This window comes from Cebidichthys violaceus, unplaced genomic scaffold (assembly GCF_023349555.1).
Source record: "Cebidichthys violaceus isolate CVI_PGR_0920_01 unplaced genomic scaffold, fCebVio1.0.p SCAF_3, whole genome shotgun sequence".
Classification (NCBI taxonomy): Eukaryota; Metazoa; Chordata; class Actinopteri; order Perciformes; family Stichaeidae; genus Cebidichthys; species Cebidichthys violaceus.
In genome coordinates this window covers 6,626,513-6,653,613 of record NW_027176483.1, presented here as the reverse complement: position 1 = coordinate 6,653,613, position 27,101 = coordinate 6,626,513, and the positions used below count along the sequence as shown (strand labels likewise).

Sequence of the window (27,101 nt, the reverse complement as noted above, 5' to 3'; positions counted from 1 at the left end):
AGTATGTTGTGAAAAATGCCATAAGAAATATGTCATTAAAATAGTCAAGGTATAGTGGGTCATAAAAAAAAAAGTCATAGTATAATATTTAAGACAAATGTCAGAAACATTATAGAATAGTATGTCATTAAATGTCATAAACATAAATTAGTACATCATAAAAATGTAAAAAAAAGTCATAGTATGTTCATAGAAATTCATTAAAATTATATAGTATGTCATAAAACATTACATTACGGTCATTTAGTAGACACTTTTTATCCAAAGCGACTGACATTTCAGTATCTATCTACACACTGTAGGCACAGCTACGGGAGCAATTTTTGGGGTTAAGTGTCTTGCTCAAGGACACATTGACATGAGACTAGTGGAGCAGGAGCCGGGGATCGAACCACCGACCCTCTGATTGAAAGGCAGCCCTGCTCTCCACTCAACCACAGTCACCCCCCATGGTCACCCTAAATATATATAAAAATGCTAAAATATAGTATGCCATTTACGAATATCTTTAAAACCTCATTAATAAGTCATAAGAAAGACGTTTGTATTCAGTATAGTTTTGTATTGTGATGAATGTCTTCAATAAACAAAGCATTTAGTGCTCGAGCATGAACAGTAGCTAACACTAAATGTTATGAGGCAAAAAAGACAAACCAGTTCACGTGACTTCGGTTTAAACTTTAGATTTAATTTTCTTTACTCTGGAAAAAAAAAGCTCACATGGGAGGGCATCTGCAATGAAATCCCATACCAATAACAATCGTCGACAAATAAAGTCAAAGAATATCATACAAAACATCTCTTGTAACACTGTTAAATAGGCTGTGACTCAGTATCGTATTCACTAGGGAAGGACTATAGCTAGTGCTCCCTGCATCAGTTCAGCTGCTGTGTGCTTCCTCCTACAACAGAGCAGACATGCAGTACAATGAGGGAGGCAACCCAGAAAACAAAGGATAGATTTTACAGTTCATGGATATGAGAATGGCGGAGAGAACACATCTGTAATGCAGGAGATTCCAACACTGGGGATTCACTTTGTAATAGACTGGAGGAGATGAAGTGTCAGGGTGAAGTTACATATTTAAGTTTTCTGAAGAATTTAGGAGGCGCAACTAATCCTGTAATGCCCTTGTATTTGATTCCACGTTGCCCTTTTCCTCCTGCATTTGTTCATTGGCGCCGACAGGGACAGCAGCAACATCCTGGAATGATATGCCAGCATCTGACAAGAATTTGATCTTTGTGCACAGAGCAGGACTGCTCTCATATTAGCCTCCAGTTAGGATCAGTTATATCGAAGCTGGCCTCAAAAACCTTCAGAGTAAACGAGTAAATGATGGGTGCAGCTGAGAACAGCACCATCAGAGACAGAAACCAAACCTTTCTGAGTTGCTACAGAAACATCCCTCTGCTTGTCTGTGTGCCTCACTCACTCACATACTCACACACTCTCACACACACACACACACACACAAGCTTTGAGATGCAGGTATTTTTTTATGTATGAAAATGGAAATAACAAAAAATTCTCTTAAAATACCACCACTTCAAAAAAAAAAAAAATAACAATCTATACACATTGCATGTACTCGTTAAAGTGACTGAGCCAGTTAGAATTCTAGACAGTAGTTGGATTTAGCAGCAAATTCTCTTCTCAATAAATATAGATGTACAGTATATAAACGTCTCTTTTGGGCCAGGTTCAGGCCAGACCTGGGAAGGGGGGGTTGGTGGCACTGTGGCCGAGTTTCCCAAGAAGCTTGGGGGGAGTGATGACGATGCTCCACGCCAACATCCATTCCTGGTTACTGATCCATCAGCGAGACTGTACAGCTAGGAGACTCTTCTCAAATTAAAAAAATACAGTCCAGAGAATCTAAAACAGCATGCTTTGTCTTCTGCTCTTTCCGTTGCCTGAGGGGGAGACAAAGATAAAACATTAAATTTGTTTTTAAATAGTTTAGTTTAGTTTACAGCAGAGGATGTCAAAGCCAGACTCCGTGGTTCCCCAACACAGGGACAACATCCAAATGGAGGGATAGGCAGAAAGTTTTTGGAAAAACAATTATCATAATGCATTGAGGGTTGTAAACAGGAAGTACAATGGATTCTGTGACTTACATTGTGGCTACAGACAGCCCCAGTCTTTAAGTCTGTATTTTGGCAAATAGGCGCCATTAGAAGTGTGCTGAATTAGCTATTAGCAGCTCCTTTCTGCAATGTTACCGTTGATTTTCAGTACGAGTCAAAAAGAAGAAGCAAGCAAAAAGTCATATTTTAATGTCATAATAAATGTAAAAAAACATTGTATGGTATGTCATTAAATATGTAATGAAAAAGTCCCATTTTAGTATGTCATCAAAAAATGTCATTACAATTCTATAAAACTATAGTATGTATAAGAAAGTCACAAAAAAAGTCATAGTATTGTACGTCAATAAAAATGCCATAAAAAAGTAATAAATATAAAAGGCTGTCCCGTGGCCCCCCTGTGGAGGAGCGCCTCACAGTTTGAAAAACAAAAGCAGTCGAAGTATTCATACTTGCATCATCTCTCACCTGACTCGGGGTATGATGAGTTCCGGTAGCCGGGATCTCGCTGCAGCTGCACCTCCTTCAGTGTGAATATGGATATGCCTACCGGACACAGTCAGGAGAATAGTGTCTTTTGTTATGAGGCTGTAACTGAGCCTCACTGTACACTGCAATATCCTTCAACTTGTACCGAGCAGAGCCTGCCAAGTCTGCATTACTGCGTTGCAATTTCATTACTCACTCTCTGGCAGTGTGTGCACACGTGGCCCCAGGCTCCTGAAGTACGGCTGTCTCATTGCTTCATCAGCAGATATCCTCTTTTTTGACTCATACTGAAATTCAGGGCAGAAAAAAAAAAAAAAGAAAAGAAACGTACAGTCATTTAAAGAACGACAACAAAATGGAGTCAGCGATGTGTGATTGTGCCACTTCTCTCCATAAAATGCAGTATTAAAATAGCCGCAAGATGTGTCACACTGCTTTCAACATCCCAGTTATGCCTGGCAGATGAAGCGAGACTCACTTTTAGGAATGACATCAGCAGGTCGATGCCATCAGTGTCCAACCTATGGGGGGGGGGGGGGGCAGGAGAGAGAGGTCAGTAGAGGTGGGGTGACTCACAGATGCTGGCGAGTGTAAGGAAGGAAACACAGTCAACTATTCCACAGGATTTCCTTACAGGAAGTGACAAAGAGCACACACTCCTAACTAAACAAACCAGTGATGCCAACGTCTAACTCTCTAAAATCTAAAAGTTACAGGCAGTAACTTCTCCCATACCTGGGTCTGATTAGAAAAATGGGCTCGTTTCCATCTCCAGTGATTGGAGGGCTAACGAGAAAGGTGAGGGGGCAGTGTTAAGAAATTGTAAAGGTGTAGAATAGCTATCTAAACATCTGGAATAAGCCCACGAGATATTTGATGAGCTGCAGCACACTACATCTGATGTAATATAAAAAGACAATCCAGATATAGATGCTCAGGATATAACAAGGGGCCCAGTCTTACCTTGGTGCGTGGTTTATGAGCGGCTGAACCTTGTACTTGGGGAACTTGTAGGACTTGAACTCGTCCATGGAAGATATTCCAGGCCAGCTGTCTTCTGTGGGAGTGCCTGTGGAGGGACATTCAATCGACCTTATTAGTCAGGCTAGTCCATGGCAGCTGGAGGGACTTTTCAGACGACATGCCAGGGTTTATGAGATTAAAGTACTAAAAGTTTGAGTGCTCCCCTGTCAGCAGGGGGCAGCACTGACCTAGCAGCCTGAAGATGAGATGCAGCTCGTCCTCCACTGTGGAGCCGGGGAACAGAGGCCTGCCGGCAGCCATCTCATAGAATATACAGCCCACACCCCTGACAGGAAGACACAGACAGGAGGGATTAAGTCATAGATAGTTAGACGTCTGACTGAGGCTGAAACAAAGATTCAAATCGACAAGTCCTCTGTATTTTACATTTTGTATCAATCTCCCTGACTTGTACCTTAACTGGCCGGTTTCAATCTGTCCAATAAATTAACTAGAATTACCAGTTGTATGTAAAGAATGTTTTACTACATTTTTATTGACATACTACAAACAAGAGATAGATGTTCCTTATTTTAAGTGGACGTTTGAGCCAAATTTGTCAAAATTCCCTCCAGGCATTCCTGGGATATCACGTTCACAAGAATGGAACAGAATGACAACCTGAAAACATATTGCCTCCGGCCACAGCTGTCGCTGAGGCATACACATAAAAGGAAGAGGCATTTAAGCAAGCAGCAGGGCAAGAGGCTTCCTGTGAAAGCTTAAGGGAAACCTCGAATACTTAAATTCCATATCAACTTGACAATTGAGGACCGTGTTCCACATCAAAGTCTCTTAACTGTAGATTAGGACACCCGTCTACTGCTGCACTTCATACGTTGCTCAACCTTCATTGCGTTCACTCATAAATAAACGTAAAGAGCTTGAAGCCAGGAGTCTGATCAGTATTTTCTAACAGGGGTAATCGTCCCTGTTGAGTGAGGCCCACTCACCACATGTCTATCTGAGTGGAGTACTCAGAGGAGCCCAGCAGCACATCGGGAGGCCGATACCAGAGTGTGACCACCTCGTTAGAGTATGTTTTAGTGGGCACAGATTTGGCCCTCGCCAGGCCTGTGGAGCAGAAACATGAGATATGAAAACAGATCGAATGGGCACATTTAGCGGAAACTTCAGATGACGGGTTTAATAAAAGAAATGCCAAATATTCATCCATTTTTATATATGGAACAATATAGATGAAATATGTTGGAAAACAGGAGTCCTTTTATAATCCACATGACACAAAAGAATGTTAATCTTACACAGATTAATAGTTGATGCAAATACTGTTTGTAGTTTTTACCAAAGTCTGCAAGTTTGAGTTCTCCTCTGTCATTGATGAGCAGATTCTGGGGCTTCAGGTCTCTGTGCAGAACCTTCCGCCTGTGACAGTACGCCAATCCTCTCAGGATCTGGTACAGAAAAATCTAGGGAAAGACATATTTTAGATCAGCAACTATCATCATATCAGTTAAACCTGTTTAAAGTAGTGGTGCTGGACAAATGCTGTTGCTAATTCACATTTAATTTATCCAAACCCCTTTGTATTATAGATTTATAAAAATAAAATCTATAAATTCTGGACTAATTGAAACATTTACATTCTCCTTCTAAACAGCCAAAGTTGAGTTTCAATATGCAGTTTAAGTATTTTTCTTATTTGAAGAGACATTCAACCAAATTTCTCCAAAATGCACACAAACAAAATAGATTTTTTTTGTGGAAAAGAAGGGAAGACAACAAATTCCACTTTCCCTCCACTGCCTACTTTCCACCACCAGGGGGCACACTAAGCGTTTCCTGTATTGACAAAAGCAGCAACCACCAAAGTCATGTCAGTTGATGAAGTTGGCTGGACCAGCAGGGTGCCTGTGGAGGCTCACCTTGACATTCTGCATGCTCAGGATGTTCCCGCAGTCGTCCATGTACTGCTTGAGGTCTTTGTCCTAGACGAGAGGGGGGGGGGGGTTTAAAAGAGTTGAAGAAGCTACAGGCACATCAACAATTGTGCTCCTGTATTATCACCCACAGAGGGTCATGAATAATAATGATGTCAAATGTATTCATTGGAGCATCCGTGCAGAGAATAAACCCGTGATTCTGGCAGAAGTGAGGGGTCAAGGTATCGTTGGTCTCACCAGGTACTCGAAGACCAGTGTGAGCGACTTCTCCGTGTGGATGATATCGTGCAGCGTCACAATGTTGGCGTGTTTCAGGTCCTTCAGTAGCGACACTAGGGGACGAGGAAGAGGACGACGGGATGAATTTACAATCACTGAGCCGCATGAGGTCAATTCACAAAGCCTCGTCATACACAGACAGTAAATGGGATCAACTTTTTATTTCAACTTTTCAATTACTTTTCATGCAATTTTGCTGTGTGGTAAAATAGTATTATTTTTTTGACAGGTGGAGCATCGAGTGCAGATGATTGTCCTAAAGTTACAACTACCTCTGCAAGAACAATGTTCCCCCAATCTACGAAAACAGAACGACAAATTGGCTGCATGCAATGTATTTTTCTTCTCCGTCATTGCATACAGGATGAAGATTCATCTATTCCTGGAAAATGATCATTTCAAACTGGACTAACTGGGAGGCAACAGTGTGTAATGTGTGAGACTCATGGTTCCACAGTGAACCTTTAATACCTTCTCTGATAGCCGTGCATGGAGCCCCCTCCTCGTGCTCCAGTCTGATCTCCTTCAGCGCCACAAGGTTGTCCGTCAGCTTACTTCTCCCCTTGAAGACTGTAGCGTATGTACCCTGGAGGACAGGAAGACGAGGAAAGAGGTGAGACAGACCGTCAAAGGTTAAAAGTACACTCTATAACTGGGTCATCACGTGTTCTATTTCTCTGAGAACAGCAGCACCTGTGAAGAAGTCAAGGTAAACACTCTCACGTACCTCCCCCAGTTTGTCCAGTTTGATGTAGGTCTCCAGCTTCCCAAATCCAATTTCTGACTGGAGAAGAGAAAAGGACAAACGGCATTAATGAGGGTAGCGTCTTTATTTGCACTGACAAGCTTACAGACACGACGGCAAATCCTTATGACGGCCTCGCAGCAACAGAGGGGGGATGTAAGGAGGTCACACACAGCCTGCGCCATCATAGCTAATCTCTTGTGACAACTGACTGTTGGCTTTTGGCTTTTACAATGTGTTGTTTACAGGGAAGGGAAGGCAAACTTTGTGTTATGTTTAATACACAATGGAAAACTCTGAAGCACTTTGGACCACCCACAATTAGTCAATTAATAAATAAGTCAATCGACAAAATGTCTTGGCAACGTTCGTTTGCTCATTTTGTAAGTATAAATGGAAACATTTTGCTGATTCCGGCTACTTTAACGTTTGATTTGATGCTTTTCTGTGTCATGTATGATAGTCAACTGAATACATTTATCTTTTCTAGTGTTACTCAAATAAAATAAGCTATCTATATAAATCATCTTAGGCTGTGGAAAATGTTCCTTATTTTCTGTACTCTTTTAAATCTATTAATAAAGAAAAAAAATTCAATAATCAATAGGTGCATCCCTAATGGGCTTCAGAACACAATTTGAAAAAGTACAAATGCAAACTTTAAAAACACTATGGTGCAATACTATTGATGAACAACTCTGCAGTGGAGCTTGTATGCAAATGCGTTGGACTGGGTGAGGCTCTTTGTTCATACTTCTCCTCTGTTGCTTTTGACGGATGCACATTCAAAGTAAAACCACAACCCAATTATTGAGACGTGACAAAGTGAACGCTGGGGTGCAAAATAAAAACACGAGTCTGAGAGGATGAGATTAGACGGAGCGAAGTGTGAGCTCTCATTCTCTCACTTCTGTTTCTAGCTTCCTTTAAATAAAAGCTAACTCGCACAGCTCTCTTTATGTCGTGCAGCCCATCCCCGACGGCCTTTCTGCCCGATTCTACTCCACTGCTTATTGTCAAATCAGAACTGCTTGCTCTCAGACGTGGGCAGCAAGTACTGTACATTTACATAAGCAGTTTGGAGGCATCAGCAGTCGAGTTTCACGAGCAGCAGGGAATTATTTTAGTTTCTATTCCACTCCCTTTATCTGACAGTTGTGGCTCTGAGCTACCTCCTGCAGATCCAGATCGTAGCTGCAAAATGTTAGATAACACAAGGGTGATTATAGGCCATGAAGTGATATATACAATATATATATATGTGTGTGTCAAACGTCTTTTGGTGTATTAGATCATTGCGGGCCATGTTGAAAAGCAATGAGCAGGACTGTGATGAAATACTAGTGCTGGACTGCTTTAATTTGCGTCATGTGTCGTGACACAGACATGACACACATCTTTAGAATCAGTGATTTGAATCCACTTAGAAATAATAGAAAAAGATGGAGAGAGAAAAGATCCTCCTGATAAACATAACTTGCATGATAGCTAATAGCTAATAAGTGCAAAAAAGGTGATCGAGTTGTAGCCCAAACTGTAACAAACTGAATTGTTTTATTTGTAAATGGACTTGCATTTGTATAATGCCTTTCTAGTCTTCCGAAAACTTAAGATTCCGAAAGGACTCAAAATTAATTTACATTCACACACCGTTGGCACAGCATTTTGGGGCAATTTTGGGGTTCATTATCCATCTGACTACTCTCAGACAATTTGTAATTGTCCTTTTTCTTAAGACCACTCTCTCTCTCACCAGTGATGCTCTGCGGGAGCGTCGGCTCAGCGGCTGGTCGAAGGGCGGGCTGCTCAGCTGCAGCTTCTCCAGGTAACCATCAGGTATCCGGATATCAGCCGGCAGGGACAGACGTTTGTTCAGGTCCTGCGCGCGCGCGCGCGCGCGCGCACACACACACACACACACACACACACACACACACACACACACACACACACACACACACACACACACACACACACACACACACACACACACACACACACACACACACACACACACACACACACACACACACACACACAAAACAACAGAGAACCTAATTTAAAAACAGTGTCAACATGATGTAAGACCACGAAAAAAACGGCGTAAACCTTCAGCAAACAGCGTAAGCTCTGAATAAATACCAGTGATTGACAACAAAAAGGTGAAACCCCAGAGTAAACAAGTAGAATCTGGAAGAACCAGCCAGCGTTAGGCCTCATCGGTCAACAGAGAGGGCAGAGAGGGCAGTGTGTGTGTGTGTGTGTGTGTGTGTGTGTGTGTGTGTGTGTGTGTGTGTGTGTGTGTGTGTGTGTGTGTGTGTGTAGCAGCAGCATGGGTCCATGTAGTTTGGTGTAGCAGACTTGTGTACACAATAAAGGCGGCCTGTGGAGCCCTTTAAGAGTTCGAGGTAAAGTCTTTCCCAGAGCAACAAAGTACTAAAGCATGATCCTAATGACTTGTTATATAAAATCAAACACACGCTCACAATGTAATGTCAGGATTCTTCCCATCATGCATTTCCTCTATTTGTTAGATTACTGTTAATCCGGTCTCTCTCTCTCTCTGTGTGTGTGTGTGTGTGTGTGTGTGTGTGTGTGTGTGTGTGTGTGTGTGTGTTAAATCTTCCACTCCCTCTGAGGTAACACTGGACACTTATAACACCCCTCCCTCGCTCCCTCCTCACCGACATACAACAACATGGAACTTGAACTTTCCACATTTCAACAACAAGCTCATTGATGAATCTGTAACTGAAGTCGCCTTGACTTGTGAACGAGTGAGCCGACCCTTAAGCCTCGCATTCGAACCACAACAGTGACTCAGCTTTTTGATTTTGTTGTTGACTAGAGGTGATGGATTCAGTTTTATAGGAAGTGAAGTTTTGTATTAGAACTCATGGAAATATGACATATTGCACATTGCACAGGGCAGTTAATAAATGTGTCAATATGTGGACATGTTTATCAGAATTGTTACTCTGCTGTGCAACAAGACAGATTTTGCTATTTTGCATTTTTCTTGGTATTCTTTCATAAGAATATTCCAGAAAGGTCTTTGTGCTTCTTAGCAGATCTATATATCATTCATTTACAAAGCAGCATAAACTGTACTAAGGTGTTTTGATGAATCTACAAATATGGTTTGATGTATCCGTATTTATGAATAACATAATTTCTGGTTTCTGTGTGTTGGGTCAGTGTTGTCTCCAGAGCAAACAATGCCCCCCCCCCCCCCCCCAGTTGTCCAATCAACCCGTCCTAATCTGTTACAACAGGGGCCCATCTGGACCGTATTACAGTAATCCTTGTGATGTAATCCTAAAACAGCGTTGCTTCCTCTCCAGTGAGAGACGCACAATCCTCTACCTGAACACAGACGGAGGGATTTCCTCACTCCTCCTCCTCCTCATCCTCCTCTTCTTCTTCTTCTTCTACTACTACTACTGTCCCCCCTTCGAGTGTCACATCAGCACAAAGGCAAAGAAAGAACAATACACAGAGTGTTTGTTGGGCTGTGAGAAAGTATAAAACAGTTTGCTTGTGTTCTTGTTTCTGTCTAAATAAACCCCTTCAGGTTGTGAAACAGTCACAGGAAGTGTGGGGTGCACTGCTCGCACACACTGTCGATACACAGCGAGAGATGGTGTGTCATGTCTCTGTGTGGGTAGCCCCAAATGGAGTAAGCTGGATAAATACACGTTTATGTTGTTTCCTTTCTTGCAGTCTTGCATGTTGGGTTTGTCTGTGTAGCTACTTGTATCTGCTGGTAAATCCCCAGATGTCCTGCAATCAAACCAACCAATGAACACCGTTGGAGAGAGAGCAGTGTGTGTTCTTCAATCACAAGACGTCTCCTCGCATGATCACCCGGCAGGTACTGTGCAACATGTGGTTCACTGGCAAGATGTCGACATTAACCGCACGCACGCGCGCGCACGCGCACGCGCACGCGCACGCGCACGCGCACGCGCACACACACACACACACACACACACACAGTAAAAGATGGGAAAAAAGTGCATGACTGCTCTTTTTGTTAAATGTAAATTGTTGTTAATTTAATTAGCTTGAGTTCTTTTTTTGAGAGTTTAAAACTACATTCCATTTAACGGTGTGTGTGTGTGTTAATACATAGATGAAACCAGATCTCTTAAGCTCATCTTAAAAGCTGCTGATGGGATTTGCAATAGACTTGACATCTCAACCAGTATTTTGAGAACAGTCTCTGGGTATTTAAGATCTCCATCTTCAGCTGCATATGTGAAAATGTAGATGATGAAAGAATGGCGATTATACGAGACTCAAGCAGCCGTGATGGAAACGGAAAAGAGATGTAAAATTGGAAACAAAACCGTCAAAATCAAAAATTATTACAAATTTATTTCCCAGACAAATTGTTGGTGTGCTTCGTTTGAGAACATTAAACTTAATGAAAATAGAAATGTGAAGGGCGAGAAGTAATTTCCTTGGTCACTTTCACTATGAACCTGGACGGTAAGTTGTTCATCCTCAAATCCTATTAGTGGCCATTAAGGTGGACTGGGGGGGCGGGGTCCTCAATCCAATCATCATCATGTCAAAACGTATTGCTTTCATATGTTAACATAAATGAAAGGAGCATCAAACACTGATGTAATTTGGTCCGCTTCAATTACTACTGAAAACTACACAATAATATGATGCAAGTCAATGTCCGAAATCTGAAAAATTCCAGAAAACACCAATGCTGACACTTTATGTGTTACCTAAAGCACCGTGATTTCCCTTCTTGCTTCACACTGCCTCTCTTTGTCCCTACGAGCCAGTTGGATTGAAGCTTTTTGATCTCGTTCTACATTTGTGAGCATGTCTGTCTCTCCATATGCTCTGCTGAATAAAACTCTGCTTAGCATGGAGTACGCCATGACAACTGTAGCTCTACAATGGTTGCTTTTGTTCTCAAATGTTGAAACTTCATGAATGTGGGATAATAACAATGCGGAACTTTTAATTCGTGCAAAATCACCTCCCTGGATTCAAAAGATACTTGTGGTAAAATAAAATCCCTCTGACAACAACAGAATATAACAATAACAATCACAGCGAGAAGTCTTTCCATATTATGTTGACATTTATGTAACCAACAGAGGAATGTCATAATCTGCCTGTCCTGTACCGACTCTCTGTGTGTGTGTGTTTAAAGAGAGGGTGAAAGTAAGTAAGGGGGTTGGCTGCTGGTGGTGGCAGCAGCTGTGAAACCTTTTTAAAACAGATTTACAAAGTATGTTCAGTTCAGCAGAACAGTATGCGGAGTCAATGTGTCCATATGTGTGTGTGTGTGTGTGTGTGTGTGTGTGTGTGTGTGTGTGTGTGTGTGTGTGTGTGTGTGTGTGTGTGTGTGTGTCCCCTGCTGAGTTTTTGTGGGCAGCTCAGGACTTCGGCGTGTTCATGACACACTGCGAGAATTCGCCTACAATACTTTCCTACAAACAACAGCATGGTGCAGTGACGCACACATCATTAAACACAAACTCTTCATTCATCATGAATTCATAATCAAACGCTCAGAGTCCTTTACTTTTCAGTGAATTAATCAAAACACACGTTCAACGACAATGTGGAGGCTGACAAATAAATGTTGCAGTGACTCATGTTGCCCACAACGTATTCACCATTTAAAAAAAAAAAAAAAAAAAAAAAAAAGGTAGAATGGCTTCGCAAGGATGAATGAAATCTGAAAGAAGCGACCCCCACCTCTGCAGAGATGCGCCTGTTCCCTCTGTTCCGCAGACAGACACCCGTGGGCGACTGCACCTCATCTGAGGAGGTCCCCGAGGCCTGGTCGCTCTCCCCGTCCGACCCCATCTTCAGGTTCTCATGGACGATATCTGGAGTGGAGAAAGACAGGGAGACAGGATGAGAGGTGGAGTTTGACGGATGAAGCAGGTCTGTGGGAAACAGATCAGGGCTCAACAGCGGCTGATGACTTCAACAGGAAAGAAAAACAACTCTCTTGACACTTTTATGAGCCCCTCTGTTCTCATAAATCTTCTGGCCGTGTCAGGTGTGTATATGTGAAGAGATACACAAGAAGTATATTAGGTTTAATAAGTTTGACTGATAGATTTAATTTATTTCATTGCCACGGGGCCTTATAAAACAAATCCATACATCATGATCGCTCTGTAATCTTCCCACGCCTAAACAAACTCCTGTTTCATTGATATAAAGCACATTCCTCCAAGTTTATATTAGAGAGTGTTGTGACTATTTTAAATATTGTATCTGGGTTAGGAATCCAAGCTGTTGCTTTGCTGGAAGTGTCCAAAGTCATTATTTATAGGCTAATTTTTTTAACAAATGGCTTATTGTGAGTCTGAATGTAACACTGGAGCGATTGTACTGATATTTATGTGTGTGTGTGTGTGTGTGTGTCTGCAACATATGCCTCGAGCTGTGGTTTGTTTGAGGACACACTATATCTGTGTGTGTGTGTGTGTGTGTGTGTGTGTGTGTGTGTGTGTGTAGGCTCAGCTGACTCTGTAGAAAAACAAAAACTAAATATCTAGCTACTGTAGCAACTTCTAAACAGATTCTACCTCTTGAAACTAAATAAAAGGTAATAAAAAAGGCAAATGTTAAATGTGATCACAGCCTGTTTTGTGTAGGTGTGGATGTGATACGTGTGTGTGTGTGTGTGTGTGTGTGTGTGTGTGTGTGTGTGTGTGTGTCTCTCACCGAGACGACTGCCGTTGCGAGGCATGACCATGAGAGAGCCCAGGCCTCCTCCGATGACGCTCGGGGGCCGTCGCAGCGGCGGCTTTTTAAATGAGCCTGTGTACTGGTGCAGGAAGGAGTGAACACTGTGGGCCGACGGAGGACGACCATTCCTCACTATCGGCTCTGTGGAAGGAGAAACAACATTTATAACAACAATTATACCGAAAAAATGTCTGAGCAGGACTCCGAGCCTGCCTGTGACGGTGTTAATGCTACTGGTAACAGAAACACTGAATCCCTTTAAAACATGAACTTCTCAATGAGATTTGGAAGATGAGGACATGTTCAGGCATTTGCTGGCTAACAGACTAAAAGCTTTCTGAAGCACTAACTATACATTACTGGTTACTTAGCATAACACCAGACCGCATTAAATAAATCACCGTTACATAAGAGGTTTCAACTTGTAATCTACTGATGATTAGATGTGCATGCAGTATCAGTTAATTGCTGTGACGAAGTGAGATAATCAAATGCATGCTGAACAAATATTATTCCGCATAAAGTAGTACTGTACATAACAGTTTATGGTATTGCAATGTGTTACATATGCATGAGAATGTGTGATATTGTGATCTGTTCTCTCATCCAGTGTGACCTGCATACTGTAAAAAAGAAACTCTAGTACGTAAACAAAACATCTTCAGTCAGCAGCAGTGGATTTTTTTTGCTGGAGGGTCTAAAACTGCCGTACAGCGGAGCATTTGTCTAAATACAAGAATGGAGTCGACAGTGGTGAAAGATTTATTATGAATAAAGAAGGACCAACTAAAACACAGACTGTGGAAGTGGGGAGAATGCCCCAGAGAAGCTGTTTCACAGGCAGACAGACCTCAGACAGAGGGACACTGTAGGACGTGTATGTTAATGGATGGATTAGCCAAAAACAGACATTCCTGATTTCTTTAATTAAATTTACTATGTGACCATACATGCTGTGGCCACTAGCTTCCACATATTGTTACATTTTTGTCTTATTTTTGTTGACTTGTCATCTTTATTACTGGAGCACATATGACAGAAAACACTCATCAACATCAGAGAAAGGGAGCATGAGGATTGGATTCATTATTCGTGAAGAGTAGTCCTTGAGATGACATAAAATAATATGATTTTTTATGTTTTTCGGTGAGAGTTAGAATTACAAAGCCAACACTAAGGTTTTGTTTTAGTCACAGTATTCTTGCTGGCCTCGATGTGTATTTGTTATGGGCTGTATAACTGATGACTGACTGTCCTCCACTTCACTGAGACGCCACAGCAACCCTTGCCACAGCTGATTAGATAAATGCACCGCTGACTGGACCGTCAACAACCATCAGCTCGGATTCTCAAGATGGAAAAACGAGTCAAATTTATCAGGAAATAAGACGCGTAGTTGCAGAGTCATGACTCATTTCATATCAGCAATACCTAATAACAAATACTGAAGATTTAAAAGGTTTGGAGAAAGCAATCCACATCATCATCTAAACCCCCCCCCATTGCTTTCTCATTTGTCTGGCTCCTAGTTTCCAGGCTCAATAAATTCTCAGTACATTTGTAGACTTAAATCTCATTGACAAAATCAAGCTCACAGGATTCAGAGCACTGTGGGCTAAAGAAACAGATTTTAGTTTTGTAAGCACATATGTCAAAACTATGGAACATATGGTGTGTCCTATATTACAAGCCATGTCAACAAGTTGTTAGTTTTCCCTTCTGCACCAATGAGGCATTTCCTAGATTTCCTATGAAAACAGAAGCAAACAAACCAGACTTTGTGTAACATCCAGGCCCCGATGCCACCTCTCTGTTATCTCTCTGCAGCTGCTGCTGCTGGCCTGAGCTAGAAGTGTTACATAATCGGATCAGAACCACAACGCTTTCCCCAATCACAGAGTTCAGATCACATCTCATCTGGCTACTCCGTTCGGTCTCCTCTCTACCCTACTTACTGTTACACAGGCTGCTAACACACACACACACACACACACACACACACACACACACACACGATTCTGTGTCCCCACTCACCAAGCAAAGAACACTCTGGCCAAACCTGGTGTTAATCACTATACAAAAAGCTCTTTGCAAAGCCCCGTTAGTTCTCAGAGGGAGGGGAGGTGGGGTGGGGGGCTGGACTGATTAATTAAAGAAGGAGAAGAAAAAAAACTTCCCAATTGGACAAAAGACAACAGAGGAAAACTGAGGACAGGACTGAAAGAGGACCTCTGGGTGGCCAAAAGAGAGGAAGAGGAGTTGAAAAAAATGCATCGAGATGCCTGGCCGGTTTCACCAAGTCATCCAAGTTGCCGTGGCAATGTCATGGAAACTCTAGAATGTTTCCAGATCCTGAGCACCATGGCAACGGATGTGGTAGTACACCGAGTCGTGCTCCCTCCCTCCTTCGCTCCCTCACTTCCTACAGACTTTGTGAATATCAGCAGAGATAAGCCGCGGTGCTTTTATTGCGACGCCTTTAAGGCCGCAGCCTTCAGCAGCATCCAGAAGAACGACGTGAAGAACTACAGTATCTACTGTGGAACAGAGCGCCTCTACAGTAACAGAGTTATTGCTGTAAATGTCACATTGTTTTATGTATGTAGTCAATGTTTAGGTGACATTTCCAAGAGTCGACTCACTTGAAAGCTTCAAGGGATATTTTGGATTGTGTGGTGTAGAATGAGGTACTGATCCATAGTCTGTTGTTTTAAAGAGTGAGTTCAGATTCACCAAAGTCACACAACAACAACACAAACTAACTAACCAACAACAACACAAACAAACTAACCAATCGAGGCAGCGGTAGACAAGCAGCTCTCGTGTTCTCCGAGGTAAAAGTACAGTTTTTAAATCAGAGAGCGTAGATAACGGCTTCAGCTCCCCGTCGGAAAGAGAAAAGTGAAATATTCTAGATATAGCATGAACTTAAACTGATGGAGCTTTTCTTTAGGTGGCTAAAATATGTTTTGCTGTTGCCCCCCGTCCACAGCATGACATTGCTTTACTTCTGTGTCGATACTCCTGTCTGTTTCTCCAAACTGGGGGCGTGCAGACCTCCATCTACTGGAGGTTATACAGTTAAATACAAACCATCTTCAAAAAATACAAACAATCCCTTTAAGGACAAAAGTAAAACCACGACTCCCAAGTGGCATTTTAGTAAGAAATATGCGATCATCGAGCTAAATACTCTGTTGGAGTATCACAAACTGCAACTGATGCGTAGATTAGATTTTGCAGAAACCTGATAACATATACAGCAGTTTAACTCAGATTCTGATACGTGTTAGATAATAATTGGATTTGGCTTTGGATAAAAGTGCATGTAGTCCATTAAAATAGAGCAACTAAATCCTATTTCAGACATGCACTTCATTACGTAAACGTGATGGAAATTTAACCAGTCAGTCTGGTGTTTGAATAAACCTCTGAGGCATGACAGTGATCTTGGTTTCTCATGGTTATGGTTAGACTACAGTGTCCCTTATTAGTGCTGGAGAAAAAAAAGTTATTAAACTGCAGTAAATGTTTTAAAACCCTTTACTGATACAATCTGTCTTTCATATCATTTTACACCTCACCACTGTCCTCCAGCAGCACCAACGCTCCTTTTATGTAACCAAGAGCCATAATAATCCAAAATAATCATCTTTACATAACAACAAGTAGTTGTGGATGATACATTTGCAAGCCTCTATCATTATATATATGGTATTTTATATGGAGTGAAGAAGACATAAAGTTCACTAAAGTGCAACATACTGCACTTAATGTCCAGTTGGATTGTATTTGTCTGTTAACCTGCCACACTTCTATTTTAATATTCAGAAAATCTGAATCAGCAGGTCGGATGCATCTCTACTATATATCGCCGTATTATTAAACCCTATATGAATGCCAAAAACAAAATACTTGAGATAAATGAAGCCAGCAGTATGACAGATACCATGTGTGAAAAGGGCTTATGGTGCAGAGCGCTGGCTCGTAGTATTTAGAGCAGCCATTTTGATAGAAAGAGAAGACAAAAGTAATGGACATAACATGCATAACCCCACAACTGTTTCATTATCTTGTGTTATTATGTTGAAGAGCATTGAGAAAAATGTATAAATCAACATAAAAATACTTCTGGATACAGCAACTCCTCCCGCTCAGCAACTCAATACCATATAAAATATCACATCAAGGTTTACAGACTGCTCCTGAACCTCACCGCTGTCCTTCAGGCCGTTCTCCTCGATGGTCATCTGCTCGGCCAGCTCAGACAGCGACTCGTCGATGGTGTGGCTTCCCCGTAACGTCTGAGAGAGACGCCGCTTGAACCGCTTCATCTTCTCCATGGAGCTCTCGGGAAGGGGAGGCCTGAGGACGACAAATAAAACAATACGTATTTGAGCACCATGCTACACAATGATATGAACAGATACTGCTTGTTTTTGTTTTTACAGAAGACTACTCTACCACCGCTATCTGTGAGCTGTATTGTTGTCGCAGGCCTTGACATTTCACAGACAAAACTGTAAACTGCCTTTAATTATAAAGAATACACCTCGTCCGCCTGCAGCCATGTTTCACAACCCCACACCAAGAGTCAAACTGAAATCAAGGACGTCGTTGAATCACCAACGACACGGGCGAATCGGCACTCTGACGTTAATTATGACTCAGCTCATTCGGGCACATTGCTTTACATTCCTCCTCCTGGGAAAACATGACAAGTTGGTGAGAAATTCTTACGGGTGAGTTTAGAGTACGGTGGCCCGGCTTACCGGACTGTAAAAGCAAATCCTAAACCAGGGGGATTTGCTCCTGAATGGAGCCGGACTAGCCTGGGCCGCATTGAGTCCACATCACACATTCCAGCTGCACTTACTGTGTACATGAGAGTAACTGATTGTGAGAGCTAGAGACAGTAAAATGTGTGTGTGTGTGTGTGTGTGTGTGTGTGTGTGTGTGTGTGTGTGTGAGAGAGGAAATCCCTGAGAGAATCCCTGAGAAGAGGAACAAAGAAGTTCAAATCAAGACATCAAGATATTTCGGAATGTTTGGCAGATTACAAGCAGCCTCTCCCTGTGACCTACATGTAGAGATCATGACTCCACCACTGCTGCAGATACGGACAAGTGTCTGTCTGTCTGTGACGGTGATGATGAGTAAATCCAGACATGAAAACAGATGAGTCGTAGTGGTGGAGCCCCTCAGGGCTCGCTGCCTGTCAGCTTTTCCCCTGAGTCTTCCAGATATCCCCCATAACCTGATTTCTGTCGTAACATTGTTCTCACACGGCCAGAGCCAAGCAATGACAACATGGTGGCGAATCGGATTTCGGCTGAAACTAAAGCTGCCGTCTAAATGTTGAGGCTTTGAACCGTCAGTTAAAGGTTAGGCTCTTTCTTGAAACAATACTCACATGGACATAGTTTCTTCCTGTTGATACTGACCACAAAGAGATTTCAATGTAAGCCATGGGGATGAAATCCACAATCCTCATTCTGTGTGAAATGACATTCAAAGTTCAGCAAAAGGAAATAGAGGCTTTAGCGGATGAAATCAAAAAAGGGGATTTGTCACTGCTGCACATTTTGAACTAAAAAGTCAACTATTTTGACAAATTTGACCCATTTGATCAGACAGTTGAAGCCTCACATTATCTACGAAAGTGCTTGAAATGGCAGTTCTCTTCTTAGCCAGTATGGAAAGAAAAAAATAATTTAAGTCACCAAAAACAGCTGCATAGCTCGATCAGCCCAAACTGGCAAATCAGATTTCACTTAAAAACAAGTCAACGTGGTGAACAAGTCCAAAAGACATGGCGATGGTGGCAGCAAAGCAGTGTAGCAAACACAGCGCCTTGATTTAAAACTTTGAGAAGATAAAGATGAGTCAGCAGCTTCATGGCATATTTTTCACCCAACAAACTGCAAGTTAGAGGTTTAAAAAGTTTGTACGTATAGAGTTTTAGGAGGCAGAGAGCCGGCCCCCATTCCCTCCACACAGCAGCAACCATCTGAACTGGGCTCAAGGCCAAAGCAAACTGGGACAGTGCAAAGACAAAATATTACTGTAGATCATGAGCATTTAAACTACACAAGGAACCTTGATATATTCACAGCTTCTGATAGCAGTGAGGTAGACCTAATACCTAAAAACTATGCAACATGACAGTAAAATGCATCCAGGGGTTTAGGATGAGTACTTGCTTCCTGGTTCGATTCTCGCCAGCAATCACATCATCGAAGTTTAACTTTGGCATATAGAGCAAACCTCGTACGCACAAGGGATGGAGCACTCTTCCCCACGACAGCCTTGTTTTTTTTTTTTTTTTTTACATAATCATCTTGTCTTGGACTACGTTCATACACACTTGCCCTTATGTGCTCTCAGTCAAGCATCAATCAATCTAATTATTCCAGGATGCGAGATGAGGCAGAATGTCAACCCTACTGTCATAGCGGCTTCACATCAGTCCGCCTCGGGACACGTCAGCTCCAGCATGAACAAGCCCGTCCAGCGGCCCGTCGTCTCCCTGACAGCTCACTGTGTTACCCGCTCTGCTGCTGCAGCGTCAAGCTCAGCCTGCAACATGTGCGCTACATAGAGTAAGTGCACTCATTATACCAAGGGAAAAGAAAGTAATGAAGCACTATAGAAGGGTGCTCTGGAAGAGACGACGTCATCAGAGCTCACAGTGACCGTTTCCTGTCTTTCTTCCCACAGCAAGCCAGTTAGTCAACAGACGTGATTCCACTTTTGAAATGTCTGAAAAATGTTTGAAATTCTTTTAAAATAAGGATTAGGCGCAGTTTCTTCAGAAGTTGGAGCCCTACGCTACGTTTTTAGGAACGGCTGTAATTTGAAGAAGTCACCGCAGGATGTAGGAATTTGAATATTTCACGCTATTTTGTGGACTTTTACAGAAAACGGCAAACAAAATCAGTGTGTGTTGTGTTTGCAATCATTAGGATAAACTCAAGGATTATCTGGCACCGAAATTGGGATAAATTCACAGGCCATTCCCTGTTTGTTTTTGTTTTTCTGCAGTAAATCGGTCTTCAGTTTCCATGGTGATATGCAGAATCCCTTCTGAATTTATGAATGTAGAAGACGGAACACATCAACATCTCATAAATAACCGGGATCTGACCTACTATCCTGTACAGACTTTGTGGATACAAATCACTTTCTGAGTGTTCAATGGAAAGTTAATGGAGCAGTAGAGAGAAGGGGGGGGGGGGGGGGGGGGGGGGGGGGTGTCTACGGTGCCCCCCCCATCCACTGGCCCACGTTCCTGCTGTGGGATCGAGTGCCGAGCTTTGGACATGATCCCTGTTGCGAGCCTTATCCTTGCTCCCCTAAGTAGGCCGGTCTGAGGTCTGAGCTCCAGATCCGCTGGGTGGTGGCCAGGGAGAAGGGGGGGGGTCCGAGTACCGTGATTGTGGATTTGTTACCACAGCAACCCCTACTGCTTTTTTTCCATGTTGAAAATGCAGAGCACGACAGGAGACTGCATGCATGCTGATTTTCCGTCTCCCTCCATTTCACAACCTATAGCAACCCCCCCCCCCCCTTCCAGACTACGTCTGCATTTTCATTCCCTAAACCAGCCACCAACGTTACACAGCACTCGCCTCACTGACAAATCTCCTGCTGTATGTTAAATTGCATTTTCCACCTCCAGTTTTCCTGGCAGTTCAGTCCGCGAAAGGTAGCAGCGAGGTGGGGATGCAGGGAAACTGGAGAGAGAAGGAGCAGTATGGATGCTGCAGTGGTGACAACACACACACACACACACACACACACACACACACACACACACACACACACACACACTTCATATGAATTCTGTCCTTTTTTTCCACTGCAGCCGCGAGCAGACGGCGACTGTGCTGATGGTGAACAGAGGGCTACTAAAGGGGTAAAGAGTTCCTGCTGTGAGGAACAACCCCAACGACAGCCCTGTAAAGCCAGACTAATGCTCCACAATCACCGCAGAAGTCTGTGCAATTGTCCCAGTTCTGCTGTACATGAACCAATCGCAGCACAGCCACCACCACCTTCCTGCTTGTCTGGGCCACCCACAAGAAACAGGAAAAGAAAGGTCCCAACCTCTCTGTGACCCCCCCCCCCCCCCCGCAGGGTTCAGTAAACCACCTCACGTCACCGCCGTCAGGAAGACGGGGGTCCTAGAACATGTCTGCCTCTCCTTCCCGGACTGCTTGGCACACAGAAGACGACAAACAACAAGCGTGACTGTTGGCGTGATTCACAGGGTGAGCTCAGCCTTTTGCTTTTTTTTTCTAAAGAGCAGCCTTTTCTCATCCTGGCCAAGACAATGAGGACATGAGTGAAGGAGCTGGCTCCATTATGGGGGCCTAACATAAAGGCTGCATTGTGCACAGCAAAAAAAAAAAGAAGAGAGATGCGGGAGGTAGTTGTGTGCTGCGTGGTGCTGAGCTGAGCATGACAACCAGGCAGGCATGCTTCCCCCCACGCACTGCAGCAGGTGAGCATATAATGTAACAGTGAGATGTGTTTGAACTTAACCAAAGACCATGCACATGGAACAGGTCTCATCAAGTTGACCTCTTTTATTTGCTCTTCTCCATCCATAACGACATGCACACTCTTTCCCCCACTCTGCTTTCACACTTGTCACATTTGTCACCTGTGTGTCTGCAAGGCTAGTTGGTGCAGACAGACAGGTCTGTGCTGCTGTGTGTGTGTGTGTGTGTGTGTGTGTGTGTGTGTGTGTGTGTGTGTGTGTGTGTGTGTGTGTGTGTGTGTGATACAACAGAAGTCTGAGCCTAGAGCCAGCAGCCGAAGGACGAGGCCAGACCAGACCAGTGACGCACACAGGCACAGATCTTCACAGACAAGATTCAACACTAGCTGATTAACATTGCTGCTGTGGTAACGCCGGCTTGAGTGACAGGTCTGCTGCTCTCTAAGCCTTTTGCTGTGGTCCAATGCTGCAGACAGACAGTCGGTGACCAAGTTCAACATTGTGAGTTTGTAGCTGCAGTTAAAGAGTTTTGTAGACGAACGGGTCAAAAATTGCTTTTCCATTTTCTTGATTTATTTCCCTTCATAAATATGTCACGAATAACTACGGCGTTTACAATGAAACACATCATTCACATGTAACCGATGCATCTGAAGCACCACGAACACTTCACATGATAACACCGTTTATGAATGGGATGAAGGAGCTGCATGAATTGTGACAGATAAGCCTCGTGGACCCAGCTGAGATCATCAGATAGCGCCTGATAGCATCTGATAGCATCTGGTAGGCGGCAGACTTGTGTGTCACTCCAATGTAAAACAGTTTTTGAAAAACACCCATCAAAGGTGTTGTGGTTGGAATCCTTTGTGGATAGAAGACGAAGGTAAAATAAAACTCTTTTTAGTGCTACGTTAATTTCTCACCATTAATATGTATTTAAATATATTGACAGCCTTCATTGATTCTAGATAAAAGGATGATTATCACTGACTCATTACGGAGATAATGGCCCAGGCGAGGACTCGTCTGATCTGAGTGAAGTCACCTGGCGTCTGTGTGTGAGCGAAGCATTAGCATCAGAGAGAGCAACAATTAGCCCCCCCCCGCTCGTCTGCGCTCATCGATGCAGCGGAGGGTCTTGATAACCTTTCACGGCTGTTCAAAAGGCAACAACAGGCCAAGCTGCTATCCAACTGAGGGCAGACGGGAGTGTGAGGTTATCACAATATCAATTTCACAATCACACTGCAAACACAGACAGCTCTCAGCAGCCTTTGTAGTCATTTCAGACAGACAGCATGCCAGGCTCACTTAAGTTAAGGTGGCATCTTGTTTGTTATTGACTTTTTTTTGTTGTCTGTGTGTCTTCAAAAAACACAAGATTTTGTATTTGTGTGGTTGAAAAACTACACCAAGACTGTTGTTGATAAATCAATCAACTTATTGACTAATTGAGCTGTAACTTGAGACATTTTATAAAAGATATGAAACAGAGCAAATAGTCACATTTTAGTGCTTTAAACCAGCACATGTTTGGGATTTGAGCTTGAAGAATGATTATCAAAACCGTTGATTCGTTCTTTGTAGTCTAATCTGTAATGGATTGTCCACCTTTGAATAAAAATAAATTATTGTGGAAAAACTCATTTTGATCGGGCTCCTTTTTCTTTCCCCCTTGTTAGTGGTGAGAAACTCATTAAGCTTTGAAATAAATGGAAAATGGAACTTGTTTTTAGCCAAACATTGGTCTACCTTCTCAATGGTAGAGTGGGCCTAATCAAAAGAACAAACACATGGATTTAACGTGGCCTATTATTAAACCAGTGAGAACTTAATTATGAACAACTGGGCACATCTCAATAACATTGGTTTGGATGGTGTATGTGTGTGTGTGTGTGTGTGTGTGTGTGTGTGTGTGTGTGTGTGTGTGTGTGTGTGTGTGTGTGTGTGTGTATGTGTATGTGTGTCTGCTTCCAAATAAAGACCAGACAAGTGTTCAAATAGCTCCTGCAAATCCTGCCAAGAGGGACGGGGAAAAAAGGCAGTATTTGTCCCTCACCTGTTCCAGACATTCAGATGACGACCCAGATATGTGGTGTGAGGTATTACATGAGAACTCCATCTAACAGGTTCTCATCCAGCTGGCTCAGTGGTGGCTGCAGTGGGGTCTTTACTTCCACCAGACACTCCCATGATTCAGTCTGACAGAGAATCTGGGAGTGGAGGGTGGCCAAACTTGCGAGCAGCATTTGTCTTGAGGTGCAACTGCATGCGAGGGGCCTGAGGGGCTGCATGCCGGGGCCAGAGTTCTTGTTTTAATGCAGCAAAGAAAAGAGGAAGAGTTTGTATTCATGGCTATCTATAGACAGGAGTGGTGCCTGTGACATAGCAGCTGCTCCCCAGAGAGCGGTGACACGTTAACCTTCAGCCAGCTGCCTTGGCCTGCCGCTAAAACATGCGCACAAACACACTCAGAACTCACATTCGAAGAGGAAAAACCTTATAAAACAGATTAAAAATTGCCTATGAAGTTTTGTTTGAAAACCTTCCGTGTATATTTAGATGTTCAGAAAGTAGAGAATGAATCTCTGGCAAAAACACATCTATTAATGTGTATGCTCTCACTCACACAAACACACACACCCATACACATACTGGACCATCATTTGATCTGCACTGGGACTCCAGGGATCAGCGCCGCATGGCTACAGCTGTTTCACAGCGTGTCGGATTGCACTGCCACCACCGTCCCCAAAGGCCTTCACCAAGGGAACGAGCCCACGTCAGACTCTCTCTCACACACACACACACACACACACACACACACACACACACACACACAGGTACACCGGCTCTCCTGCAGGTACCAGGCTCAACACCAGGTATTTTAAGCACACATACACACGACAACAAAAAATCGACACACCTCCTAAAAGCTTCTGAATGATGCACATCTTTCAAGGAAGCTCAGCAGCTTGTGGCTGTCAAACTGAAAGCTGCTCACAGGAAATGAGGGAAAGTACTTCGACAGCTCTTTCATGAAGTAGAACAATGTAAACTGCAGAGGGTGACAGGTAGGACTGCTGGGTAATCTTTGGTACTGACCACCATGTTTCCATAGCACAGTATCCTTTATGTCTTGATTTGTTTGTTTACTTTCTTACATGTGTTTTCTTTCTTGATCTTCTGTTTTTTAAGTACTTAAAGCTTGATTTGAAACTCTACTGTTACATGTTATTTGTCTGGAAAACCAATAAATAAAGTTTGGAGGGGAAAAAAAGCGTCAAAAGCTTTCACTGAATGCTTGTTTATTTTTTTATCAGGGGGTTTGTGGTTTAAATCATATTTTCGACTATATTTAAACAAAGTACTTGTTTAGCTGCTTTAGACAAAAAGGCTCTGTAGAAAAACACTGATCTTCCTCAAAATAAGGTATTTAAAATACATTTTTTTGGTAAAACTTTATATTTGATATGAAAAGCATGCAGTGTGATGATTCAATATCACCAATTACTGACAATGAGCAGAATAATCAGATCACAATGATACGACCTTATCTAACCACAGCTGAAACGATTAGTTGATAAATCTATTTGATCAACAGTAAATAATCTGAAACTGTTTTGATTATCGCGAAAGTAATGTTCTTCAGTAAAAGTGCCAAAAATGTCACCGGTTCTAACTTCTCAAATTTGAATATTTGATAGTTGTATTGGTCCTCTGTGATGGTAAATGGAATATTTGGGATTTGGGAAAAAACAAGTGACTGGGCTTTAAGGAATTCTGATGAGCATTTCCCTGTATTTCATAACCATAATCAATCATATTCAATACATTACAGTCATTTAGCAGATGCTTTTATCCAAAGCGACTTACAATAAGTGCATTCAACATTGGTAATCAAAAGAACTACTGGTCACCAGAAGTCATAAGTACATCTCCTTTTCCAAACAAGCATCTAAGAGGATGAAGCAGAGCATAACTCATATATATATAAAACTCATAAAGATATATTCATATCAATAACCTTCTGTTATCTTCAAATTTTAGTTTCTGAGCTATAATTAAAAGCTCACACAAAAAGTACTAGACTTTCTGTTTTACACATGAGAACAGTGCAACATTTACCCTACATAAGAACAATAAATATGTAACCACAGAGGCTCCTGGGTGTATTCACACCAGATGAACTTCCTCGTGAGTTTGCCATGAGCACAACAATGAGGTCTTCCTTTTGGACATCCTGCTAACTCCACGTCCGTCTCTCACCCACACACCCACACACACACACACACACACACACACACACACACACACACAGGTTAGGAAGAAGACACAGGAACAGGGTTTCATTGAAAGCTCACATTCTTGGAGTCCTTCTCAAACTACAGGCTCCTGTCTGCTGATCCTCCCCACAAACAGCTGAGACGGCTTAAAGCTGTTAATACCGACTGTGTGTGTGAGATCAGAGGCTGCTACAGTTTTGCTTCCAAATAGTTTGAGGAAGATAAAATAAAACTGGACCATAAAGACCAGTCCACCTGTAAAATGTGGGTCAGTGACTGTTTTGGTGGCAACTATGCAGAACGACACATGCAGAGCAGCGAGCACCGACAAACACACCTCGTTCAATGTAGTGACAACTAACCAGTCTGCGTTTAAAGCTGACACTAATGTTTAACGTTAAACCGTGAGGGCAGACATGATGGAGCATTAACCACTCTGAACTTACTCCACCATTCATTTATGCTGCGTGGAGCTCACCTCGCAGTTTGTTTTCGTTAAACTGCGGCCATTCACCTGGGAGTGGGACAAAGTGAATAGAGCTCACACGACAATATCGGCTGCATTCACGCCGCAGGGCTGCGAAGTAAACATAGTTAAAGCCCGGGTTAGTGTCAACGCAGTGCGGTGGGAATGTGTCTCGAGCCCCTAATCGTTGGTTCAACCGTCGGTAAATTCACAGAAAACTACACCGACATATGTGGGTGACTCTCACCAGAAACGATGAACGTTGCTCCGACCGGAGTCCCCGACCTCGGAGCTTCTTCTCAGGCCGGATGCCGTCTTTCCCTCCGAGCCTGAAAAAAAAAAAAAAAAAAGACTGCTGCTTCTTCTTCTTCTCCTTTGTGGTTTCGGTGTGGAGGTACTTTCTGATCTTCAATGTCGCTTATATCCGCTCAGCAGCATGGTTTTTAAAGTTTCACTCCCGGTAGAAAATAGGAAGCGCTGTTGTCGTTTTTTTCGACCATGGCAGTGTGAGAGACGATGGTTGATTACTGGTTGATCTGAGTGTGTCCTCTCCGCCTGCTGACGC

General features: G+C 42.8%; 1 protein-coding gene across 1 annotated transcript; it reads right to left on the bottom strand.

Annotated features, from left to right (window-relative positions):
* Nucleotides 1–667: 667 nt before the first annotated feature.
* LOC137881023 (cyclin-dependent kinase 17-like) lies at nucleotides 668–27,101 on the bottom strand. The gene is made up of 17 exons (XM_068722699.1): nucleotides 26,784–27,101; nucleotides 17,492–17,640; nucleotides 13,252–13,416; nucleotides 12,268–12,401; nucleotides 8,288–8,413; nucleotides 6,517–6,573; nucleotides 6,261–6,375; nucleotides 5,748–5,842; nucleotides 5,493–5,555; nucleotides 4,913–5,036; nucleotides 4,560–4,680; nucleotides 3,795–3,892; nucleotides 3,547–3,652; nucleotides 3,062–3,104; nucleotides 2,780–2,870; nucleotides 2,563–2,640; nucleotides 668–1,917 (listed from the first exon to the last, which is right to left on the bottom strand). The coding sequence occupies exons 2-17, from the start codon at nucleotides 17,616–17,618 to the stop codon at nucleotides 1,880–1,882; spliced, it is 1,581 nt and encodes a 526-aa protein (XP_068578800.1). The 5' UTR covers nucleotides 17,619–17,640; nucleotides 26,784–27,101; the 3' UTR covers nucleotides 668–1,879.